Here is a 12042-nt window from a genome sequence, read left to right as displayed (position 1 = left end):
AAAAAAAAATAATAATAATCCTTAGAAGAACAAGAGGGCCCTGCGCGAATTTTCGCTTGGGCCCTAAAAAAAAAAAAAAATAATAATAATCCTTAGAAGAACAAGAGGGCCCTGCGCGAATTTTCGCTTGGGCCCTAATAAAAAAAAAATAATAATCCTTAGAAAAACAAGAGGGCCCTGCGCGAATTTTCGCTTGGGCCCTAATAAATTAAAGCTGTAAAGAAACAAAAATAAATAAATAAATAAATAAATAAATAACTCAAATTAAAACTAAAAATACTATCCTGTTAAAGTTAACCTAAACTAAAACTACAACTACTAAAAAAAAATAAAAAAAAAATAAAAAAAGTTAATTGAAATAAAGCTGAAATAAAATAAAATATAAATATTAGATGAAAAAATTAACCAAAAATTAGCCTTGGCAAGTAACTTAAGCTGACTTAATTACTGAAACTAAAGCTGAATGAAAAAAAAAATTAAATGAAAAATGAAAATATCATATTTACAGTGTTGTTATTGTTGACTTAATCTAAAACTTACGGAAGAGGATTAGGGCCAAGCAATAATAAAAAAATAAAACCATCTCGAGAAAAAAATTGTTAAATTTCAAGAGAAAAGTTGAGATGAAATGTTGAGAATAAAGTCATTCAATTACGAGAAAAAAGTCGTTAAATTACGAGAACAAATTTGTTAAATTATGAGAAAAATGTCGTTAAATTTCGAGAAAAAAGTCGAGGTAAAATGTTGAGATTAAACTCATTAAATTATGAGAAAAAAGTCGTTAAATTACGAGAACAAATTCGTAAAATTACGAATTTGTTCTCATAATTTAACGACTTTTTTCTCATAATTTAACGAATTTGTTTTCGTATTTTAACGACTTTTTTTTCGTAATTTAATGACTTTATTCTCAACATTTTATCTCGACTTTTTTCTCGAAATTTAATGAGTTTTTTCTTGAAATTTAACAACTAATCTCGAGATGGTTTTATTTTTTTATTATTGCTTGGCCCCAATCCTCTTCCGAAAAAACTTAATCACTTTTGTAAATTAAAAAATAAAGATTAAGTAAAATAAAATATAAATATTAAATGAAACATATTAGTTGCCTTGGCAAGTAACTGAATTAAAAAAGTTTAAGAACTAAAATTACTAAAACTAATAAAATAAATTGAATCTACAAAGAAATATAAAAAAAAAAAAAAAAAAAAACACAACAAAATTACTATAACTTAAACTAAAATTAAAATGAATACTGAATTAGATTAGAAATATTCACAAATACTATAATATATTACTATACTATACTAATACTATATATAAATAATATCCATCTACAATAACACTGGGCATTTAGCACAAATCACATCATTCAGACATGACACATCCATCTTCCTCCACTAGAGGGCGGTAAGCCTCTACCGCCCGCCACTGAATGGAGGATTTTGAATAACTTGGCTTAGAGGAGATGTGATTGTCAGAAGGTGTTCACAGGATGAAGGAGTGAATCTGGTCACAACGTCTCTAACCTCTGTACAGTGCTCGCAGACTCTGCTTGGCATTTCGATGCAGCTCTTCCACGCACGCGGGCCGGGTCGACGGCAGGAACACGTTTCTCTGCAGGTGCCACGAAGCCTGATAATGTCCACTCAGCTTACTCTCAATGTCCAGATTAGATAGTGCTGCAGAAAAAGGGGACAATATGTTACAAAGACATCATTCATATATTAGTGGCCATATGCTTTTTTGCTTATTACATTCATGTAGACATAATACTAGACTGTGTTAATTAATGGGTGTTTTCTAATTAATTTGCCTTTTTAAAGTAAACAATGAAGGGAAAATAATAAGAAAGAAACCTCACTAAATTTGTTAGATTAACGCTTTATCGCACATTGTCTTGACTTTCTACGATTTACCAAGACAGACAAAGTGAAACAATAGGCCTAGTTGCTCAGATTGAGACCTTTAACTCTTAACTGAGCCTATAAACCTGCTCTAATCACTTCCTCAAATGCTCTCAGAGAAGCTACAACTGGTGTGAAGTGCAAATAACCTCAGCGGCTGATCAAATAGCCAAACATTAGCAAAACAATGATGCAATCTGTCAGCGGCTAATGCTTCAGTGTGTGAGAGACAAAAGGTCTTAATGGAACCAAACACCTGATTCATGATGAGCCTAAAGCAAACATCAGTCCTCCACCTCACAGGTTCATCAGGGTACAGTCTGTTTCAAACTAGGGCCGCATCCGAAATCACATACTTTCGAGTAGGTACTTATTTTGAGTAAGTAATTACTTCACGACTGCTAAAAAGTATGTTCTATATAGTATAAGTGTGTGTATTATGAATTGAAAATCCGGATGTACTACATTTGCCATGTTGTCATTATCATGTGACCTATCAGCGTCACTTCACTACCATTCACAAATCCTCTCCCCTGGCCTCATGGGATAGTAAAGTGTCCATCATATGCACACTTCAGAATCTCACCGGAAGTAGTAGGTCATCTGGGGACTTTTTGCCTTATGAGTACTGTGAATTCGGACACAACGGAATATACTACTTCCAGCAAGATTCTGAAGTGGGCTGCATCTGAAATCGCATACTTCCCTATATAGTAGGCGATAAAGAGTATGTGCAACTGACGCTGGTAGGTTACATGATAACAACCACATGGTGAATGCAGTGCAAATTACATTCATACTATATAGAACATATTTTTTTAACAGCTGCAAAGTACAAAATAAGTACATACTCAAGGGTATGCGATTTCAGACGCAGCCCATAACTATAGTTTTGGCTTGCAGATCCTGGTAAATGCCATTCCTACACCATTCAGGGCTAAAACTATCTTTCTTTCCATGGACAGACATTCAAAATTAGCTGTGCATTCTGATTCAGACTAAACCATTTGTAAGAAACTCTTAATTATTACTTAATTCTCATAAAAACAGGAAATGGATTTTTATTATGATTTTTTTGTTGTTGTTGTTGTTCAAACAGATAAAAACAGTTCAAATCAATTTATAGGATAATGCTAAAAAAATGGCTTGGGATATACATATATACATACATACACACATACACACACACACACACACACACACACACACACACACACACTACCGCTCAAAAGTTTGGGATCGGTAAGATTTTTTATGTTTTTAAAAGAAGTTTCGTCTGCTCACCAAGGCTTAATTTATTTAATTAAAAATACAGTAAGAACAGTGATATTGTGAAATATTATTACAATTTAAAATAACTGTTTTCTATGTGAATATATAGTAAAATGTAATTTATTCCTGTGATCAAAGCTGAATTTTCAGCATCATTACTCCAGTCTTCAGTGTCACATGATCCTTCAGAAATCATTCTAATATCTGATTTGCTGCTCAAGAAACATATATATATATATATATATATATATATATATATATATATATAAGTTTGGGGTCAGTAAGAATTTTTATTTTTATTTTTTGAAAATACATTAAAGAAATTAATACTTTTTTCCAGCAAGGATGCATTAAATCAATCAAAAGTGGCAGTAAAGACATTTATAATGTTACAAAAGATTCTATTTCAAATAAACACTGTTCTTTTGAACTTTCTATTCATCAAAGAATCCTGAAAAAAAATATTGTAAACAAATATTTTGTACAATTGTACACAATGAATGTTTCTTGAGCATCAAATCATCATATTAGAATGATTTCTGAAGGATCATGTGACACTGAAGACTGGAGTAATGATGCTGAAAATTCAGCTTTGCCAACACGAGAATAAATTACATTTTACTATATTTTCAAATAGAAAAGTTATTTTAAATTGTAATAATATTTCACAATATCACTGTTTTTACTGTATTTTTCATTAAATAAATGCAGCCTTGGTGAGCAGACGAAACTTCTTTTAAAAACATTAAAAATCTTACCCCGTTTCCAAACTTTTGACTGGTATATATATATATATATATATATATATATATATATATATATATATATATATATATATATATATATATATATATATATATACACACACATATATACACACATATATACACACACTCTACACTATATATAGATTTTATATTATCTTTAAAATCTATATGACAGACCCACTGCACTTCCATTATCAACCCCTAAAGAGAGCAGTTGTGGTTAAAAAGTAAATGCATGTGTTCTGTGATTACACACACACACACACACACACACACACACCTCAGTTATGAATAGACACAGAGGGTCTGTCTGGCTGGGATGCTGCAGGCAGTTTTCACTATAATGCGAGTGAATAGACGTTCAGCTCCTCTATGTGAGACATTCCTGTCACCAGCATTAATGCAGAGCAATCTAGGTCACAAACTCAATAGAGCACAACTCTGTGTCTGCTATCTCTATGTGTCCCTCTAAGACAGACAAACGCGCACACACACTTAAATATTTTGCACACTTTTACAGCAAAATTACACGTTATGATGCAAATAATAATGAAATGTGCTTTCTAGCCTATAATGATTTCATATTAGAATGATTTCTGAAGGATCATATGACACTGAAGACTGGAGTAATGATGCTGAAAATTCAGCTTTGATCACAGGAATATATTACATTTTAAAATATATTCAAATAGAAAACAGTTATTTTAAATTGTAATAATATTTCACAATTTTTGTCAGCTTTTACTGTATTTTTGATCTTGGTGAGCAGAAGAGACTTCTATCACATGCTGAACTGCAGAACAATCTTCTCCTCACTCCAAGAGAATGACATCACCAACCAAAACCTATTCCAGAGACCTCTTCCGAGATAATGCGTCATGGACCTTGTGTTTACCAGACAACAGGCGTCTGCTAAGCATTTCCGCCCAGTTCCTGCTCTGTGTCGTCCTGGACTTGGCTTTCAGCTCATATGCCTGTTCTGCAGACCACCTCTGCCATCCCATACCCCACTCTCCTTTGTAGTTTTGCCAGATTATTCCTCTCATTTCTGTCCTCTGAGGATTTCTCCCATCTGGGAGTGGATTCAAAGGTTTCATTTAAGGAGAATATCTGTCTGGAAGTGAGCTGGACCGGTGTCCTGGGCCAGTTCTGGGTCTTGATCAAAGACTTCTGACTGTGAAGATGAACCGACCCTTAGATGTAATAGCTGCCTTTCACTCTGAAAACCACGGAGAAGCTGTGGTTCAGAAAAAAATCTGAAGAACGTAACATCAAGAACTTTTCTCCAAAAAAAACTTATAGTACTCAAGAATCCTATAGAGTGAAAAGTGTTTTTAATGTTTTTAAAAATCCAAAAACCACAAACTTTTGCACATTAGTGCATACTACTTTTCTTCCAAATTTGTCACAGTCTCCTTTAAAGATTCATTAATTGAATCAAACTAGGTCATCTCTGAGAGATCATAAGTTAAGTCAAAAGATCTAACCTCTGTACTTGAGATTTATTATACCAAACATCCTCAGTGACCTTGAAAAGATGCTTAGTGACCGTTGTTTGAAGGACTAATCTGACAATCTCCAACAGCACATCAGTTTCTGCTGTTTAATTGCACTTGCCTATATGGATGAGGTGAAAACTGTCACTTGATTAATTCATGATTCAAAATCACGTTTATTTACAGTGCAACTTATGAAATTTAGGGATGAAATGCTTCCATCCATTAATCCAAGATGACTCTTCTGTGAGGGCCACAGCATGTTAAGTAGGGTGAAGTGATGGTGACTGGACACTAAGGCCATGTTTAGACTGCCAACAAAAATCTGATGTTTTGCATATTCAGATTTTATAGGTTTTTGAAAATCTGGACACCAAAAGAAACACACAAAATCTGATTTTTTTCAAATCTGATTCAAACCACTTATGGAAGTGGTTTCAAATGTTATTTCAATTCATTTTTACAGATGTGTCTTAGTCTGGATGCTCTGGCTGCTGAAATGGGATTTCGAACTCTTTTTGTTTTTTGCATCACTTAAAACGCGTTCAAATGGTGTGTCTAAAGATTTCTGCATTTTGCTGTCCAACAGAGGAGTTCTGCACCCCAACTCGACAGGCGCTTATTTGGAGAGCGAGACGATGCAACTCCATTTTTCCTGCATCTGTTTTGAAAGCCTCGTTGCATATGTGGGTACACCTATGTTGTTACCAAAGCAACGCATGCAGATAGGCTGGTTATGTTTGGAGACACAAATCTTATTTGATCACTTGCAATTAATATTTTGGATCTGATTTGAGAAAATATCCATTTTTCCTGCAGTCTGAAAAGCCTTAGTGAAATGGTAAACATGGGGAAGGTTTAAAGTGGGGCTTCCAAGTGTGACCCCTGCCGAGGACTGAACTCTTGCCCTTCTCAATTCCCTTTACTCAGACAGACACAGCTCCAGTTAACCGTGGTGATGTAGCATCGCAGCACGTCAGCTCGTCAAGACGAAAACCACTGAATCACACCATGCAACTAAACACAAAAAAACACAAAATTTGCAATTTGCACTTGTTTTAGATAAAATGACTGACACTATGGGTGGGGTCAAATGGGGACATTGCATAAATAATAAAGTGCATTATTGAATGCATTAAAAACTAATGCCAATGGTGAAAATGACCTAACAGAGTTTGTGTGAAATCCATTTGTACCATTGTAGGAACACAGTAGGGAACTCACAAGATCTCTTAACCTACAATTTCTGAAAAGACAAAGCCATATTGATTCTCATGCTAAGACTTATAGGTGCTACCTGCAAATTTTTTTTCAATGTTAGTGTTTAGACTGAAAATATGTGCTATAGAAATTGGTATTTTTTTAGCCAACCAATCCTCAAGCTGAGCAATCCTCAAGCAATCCTCAAGCTCAGTCTGTCAGTTGATTCAGGACAGGGTAGTTGTGGGGAAGGGGGTTGGGAGGTCTCTTCTTTATAGAGCTGTTTGGTTGTTAGCTGTTTAGCAGCATGGGGTAAAGAGCAACCCAGCAGTGATCTCTAACTGGAATAACAACTCTTTCTTTCTATCCCTCCACAGGCCAAACACCTCAGAGAGAGATGGGCATTTGTCTATGTGGGTCTTTTCAGCAGCTGTTGCACCTAATTGATAAACACCCTAAAGTGTTTCTACACTAAACTAAGAAAAAGAAACAAGAGGGGTGAATTCAACACTTTTGAAAACAGCAGTGCAAAGGTAATTCAAAAGAGTCTCTATCTCTACATTTTCTAGTGATCATGGCAACAGATATTCTCATATGATCAAATGATAGAGATGAGCATTATAACTAATCCATTAATTCATTTAGGGAATCAAGCAAAGAAAATGTGCAAGTAAACATCACTATCAACAGGCACAGTTAATTCTTGGTGAATTCCCCCTTGTCTACAAAAATCAGCGAAATCTCAAAGGTGGTGAAAACAAGCCATCTCCTCTCCCTGAGCTAAGTAAGACATGAGTAAACAGCTCCCAAAAACAATAGAGATGGTTCATGGAGACCGCTTGTCTACTGATGGTATCACCTGAGATAAGTCAACAGGCTTATTCTGGCATGAGAACTGGAGATGGGAAACAGAACAGGCTTTATCACCAAACCTTTTCCTTTCCTGATCCTTCTCCCTGTTTTCTTTGCTATCTTTCCAAAGTCAGTGCCATTCTTCTATCATCAATGCTATCTGTAGATTAAACATGTAAAACTGCAATTTTGAACACCACATTTGGAAAGTAAAGCTAAAGTTGGAGGCCTTGGCGCCAAATCATTGCGGATATTCCAAAACCTCAAACATTCAAATTTAACGGATACTTCAACAGAACATTCTTTCTGAACATTTCATGTTGGATTTCATTATAGTTATTTTAATGTGCAGAATCTAACCTTTATCCCTGTAAAAGGCCAGTGATTTGCATAAACAAAGTGACAGCAACTGTTGCTGATGCAACAACATTCAGCCCAAATTTATGCAAATGTACGATGTCATGCAATACGGCAACTCCCAATGGGAATGCAAAGAGCGTTGGGATCATTTTAAGTATTCAATTTAGGCATTACCTTATAATGTAAAGTATGACAAATGCATATTAATTTTGAATGCATATTAATTAAAAATGAGCATGCACAATTAAAAATCCAGTGTTGGCCATACCAATATATCATGCATCCCTAGTACAAACTCCTCACAAGAAAAAGTATAGTGACCCCCAATAATTTTAACTGCTGTTCAACGGGAATGTATTTTAAGTCTGTCCTGTTTCTCAAGCTCAAACCCACCATCTACAGTCACCCTCTAATCACCAGTGACTGGTTGAGACACGAACCCTGAGCCAAACCCCGACCACTGACATTCCCCAATACAAACACACACCTTCCGACGTGGGAAAGTCTAGCCCTCCAAATGTTAGCCATTCATTCCAGTGACACAACACCTCACTAAAGACCACCTTCCCTCCCCTCAAGTCACAGCACATTTGGTATTACCACAATTCAAATGTTGGTTAACTTACAGAGGAGCCTAAAGAGTGTGCCAATCTGGCAAATCTTCCAGGTACACAACATCAAAACCACACAATGCTGTTAATAAGTCAATTGGGTCACCAAAGAAACAAAGTAATGCACATTTCATGTTGCAAACATGATGCAAAAGTATATTTAGTAACATTCAAATGACATGAGTTTACTTAAGTCAGAGTTTCTAGGCTATAAAACAAATGACATCCAGGGATAAGATTGCAAAATGGGATTTGACAGTTATGGATCAACTCTAAATCACTGGAAAGCCAATAGAAGCTACAAAGTGTAGCATTCAAGATGTCACTATGACAGGAGACATCTACTGTACCTTTAGACCTCAGCGGCATGCAGCATCCGAGAGCCATTACCATGGTGGAGTGTCTCAGCCGAGCTGGTCAGCAAAGGGATGAGTGTGTGTCTATTTTTCTTCTCTGCTTTTTCTTGTGTTTTCATTTGCCTTTCTGCTTCAGCCCCCTGGGGCTTGTTCATCACCCCATGGAATCACAGCACACTTCTTTCTCTCTCTCTCTCTCTCTCTCTCTCTCTCTGACTGACTGACTGACTGACTGAGACCTCAGGCTACTTTCAGCCCAGCTTTCCTGCAACATCTGCAACCCCCCCCCAATCTCCACCCTGTTACCCTAGATATCCTCTACCCCCTATTGACGGTGCACATGGTTCAGTCCGGCCACAACTTGGGCCACTGTAATCTTGTTATGCTTCACTGGAGCAGTCCAAAGGAAGGAAGCACAGGGTCACTAATCCACACCACTGGCCAGTTAATGCTGTTAGTTGCACAGACTCATATATGCACGATCGATTCACACTAATCAGCAATTCAAGGCAACTTAAAAATCAATACCAACAAAGTTTAATGCACAGAAACAATGATAACTAAGTTGACATTTACAAAGCATGTAAACACAATGGCCATTTCAAATGTTCTAGGATGCATTTCCCAAAGTGAACTATGGTTGCAAGTTCCATCATTATCAATAGAGTTCAATGGGACTTACAACCATAGTTGACTAATGATGCTTTTGGGAAACGCACCCCTGTTTGACTGGACGGTCTGACATGTCAACTTCTGGCTCAACCAATGTCATGTATTTGAGGGCGGGATTACCTGTTTGTCCAAATAATTGTAGACAGAGGAGTTTGGGAAACCTGGGAAACCATCAATCATGTGATTTATTTAGTGGCACAGTAATTTCAACTGCTTTAAAGAGAAACAAAATAACTATGTGGACCCACAATGTTACATATTTATATTTCTCTAAAACATATTTAGAAAACATTTAAAGGACATTAAAACATTCATAATGACTCAGATTTCCAGGCTGGAACCATTAAAAAAAGTTTCCAAAGAAGTTTCTCGAACTTTAAACTAAATAGACTTCCATTGCCATTTGCTGGTGAAGCTGACTGGGGACACCAATATCTCATCAGGGTAGCCCCATACACAACAATTAGATCTGTAACTTTTCCTTGGGCACCAGTAAAATAACTGCATCCTGTCCATTGACAAAGTGTTCAATACTGTATAGAGCCCCCAATGAAACGACCCATAAAACAAGGACTTGTGCTCCAAGATCTTCTTATCGCTCTGAATGAAACCAGTATGTAATTTACAACCTATTGTTTTCAGAAACAAGGTTGAAATGGCTCAGTTACAATAGTAAATAGGTTGTCTTTACTGTGAGTTGTGGCTAGTGTACTAACAGGCCTGTGTGTGTGTGTTTGTGTTATGTTAGCTGGTACACTAATCACTGCTGTGTCATGGTGGTGTGGAAGAGTCAGAGCGGAGGCAGATGGTAAACACAAATCGGCTGTTTAACCTGGTCCACATGACAGAAAAAAACACAAATAATATCTCTTTAGTCTCTCAATTGTTTCTCCGACACCAATGGAATTAATTCGAGAGCAAATTGAGACTTTCTTGCTTCCCTTGGGCACTAAACTCACATGTGTCCTTTTGACTGCCAGAATAGATTTAAACAATGTCTCAAACTCAAATGATCAAAGTCTGCGATAGAAAGCCAGAGATTCAATATGATGTAATCATTTCTAATCAAATAAACTATGAATATGCTATCCAAATTAACTGTATATCTTTATATGATAATGCCAACACTTATTTTATTTTAGGAGGAACATCTGAGACAAAGTTAAAACTTAAATAAGACAGAGTTTTAAAAGTGCAACCTCTGAGGAATGACATTTCCCTTTGGAGGTTCTCATTTGCATAAGTATTGCTGACTAAATGTGAGGATTTTCATATGCAAGGCTTTGAGACATGTCTCAGAAAGACAAGGACACTTATTCTGGCTTGATTACAAACACAATTATAGATAAAGTGAGCGACAGAGAGAGAGAGAGAGAGAGAGAGAGAGAGAGAGAGAGAGAGAGAGAGAGAGAGAGAGAGAAAAAAAATACCAGCCTCCGTCTTAATCTCCTCTAATCCGACTCACTCTCAGCCTCTGCTGACCTTGGCGCCATCATGACCAAATGCTGGAGTGAGACCACAAAAAGTGTTTAAACACACAAAGACCTTACAGAGCTGATAACACCTGAGACGAGAGAGGTGGATGTGCATTTATAGAAGTTCAAATTTCCTTGCATTAGCATAAAACATTTCTGTCAGGACCACTATCGTCAAATATGATTAATAATTGCATAGAGTTTATATTGGCGGCGGTATGGTTCTGTTCTGGGCAAGAACTCCCTGCGCATCCATGCAGTCTAGCATGGATAAGAGCCGGGAGTGCTGCTCAGTATACAATATAGCTGTGCTAGCTGGGTATTACATGTAGTTTTCCTTTCCAGGAAGGTCATAAATGATTCATTTGCATTGACTAAAGACTAAATGAGTGAGTGAGAATGAGGGAAGGGAGGAGCTTTAGTCTCAGACAGCAGGTAGAAGTCCAAAAATAACACATCTAATGAGTCAGCTATAATTTGCCTGGGTTACCCTTAGTCTGAAACGAAGCCAAGAGTCAGCGAGACATAAGGCTAATGTAACTGGTGGGTCAGTGGATCTGTTACGAGTGCTAATTCATCACTGTTATCAAAGTGTGATTAACTTTTCAACACTCTTGACACCATGTTCTAAAGTCAGCAAGTATATATTTAGCTACCTGGACATTTGAAGGTAACTCTATCGCCCCCTTGAGGTTTGTTAATGCACACTTGAGATTTGCTGGTTAGGCATTTCTGTACTTGCAGGTTATAGCCGTTTTTTTTATATATTATTATTGAATATCTTCACCATGATCTCAGCACAGGAAGAACAGCTTTCCCTCTAATTCTCTCTGTCTTTCTCCTGATCTTTCACTCCTTCCTCTGTCATGAAGCTCTTTGATCTGGTCGGAGTAGGAGGAGCTCATAGCTCATCCTGGAATGTGATTGTAGGTTTTATAAAGCCCGTGTCTGCCATCCGCTTCCAAGACCCTGCAGCCTCGCAGGTAAAACTACACTCATCATCATTCCACAGCTTTCAATTCCAACTTCCTTAAGACTACAACATATATTTAGAATTAAAAAATAAGCCAGAGA

At 36.6% G+C, this 12042-nt stretch overlaps 1 protein-coding gene across 7 annotated transcripts in view; it reads right to left on the bottom strand.

Moving 5' to 3' along the window:
* Positions 1-12042, bottom strand: part of nhsa (Nance-Horan syndrome a (congenital cataracts and dental anomalies)) — a 135182-nt gene that overhangs the window by 31524 nt on the left and 91616 nt on the right. For 5 of the 7 annotated variants that reach the window (XM_048177179.1, XM_048177181.1, XM_048177183.1 and 2 more), the window contains exon 2: positions 1530-1682. In XM_048177179.1, coding sequence (XP_048033136.1) covers positions 1530-1682 — 153 coding nt within the window. Of the gene's footprint in view, positions 1-1529; positions 1683-8815; positions 10736-12042 lie in introns of those variants that run through there. The other 2 variants (XM_048177185.1, XM_048177186.1) reach the window with 2 other exon arrangements.

Source organism: Megalobrama amblycephala, linkage group LG24, assembly GCF_018812025.1.
Source record: "Megalobrama amblycephala isolate DHTTF-2021 linkage group LG24, ASM1881202v1, whole genome shotgun sequence".
Classification (NCBI taxonomy): Eukaryota; Metazoa; Chordata; class Actinopteri; order Cypriniformes; family Xenocyprididae; genus Megalobrama; species Megalobrama amblycephala.
The sequence above is the reverse complement of the archived record's forward strand: the minus strand, read 5'-3'. Positions and strand labels throughout refer to the sequence as shown.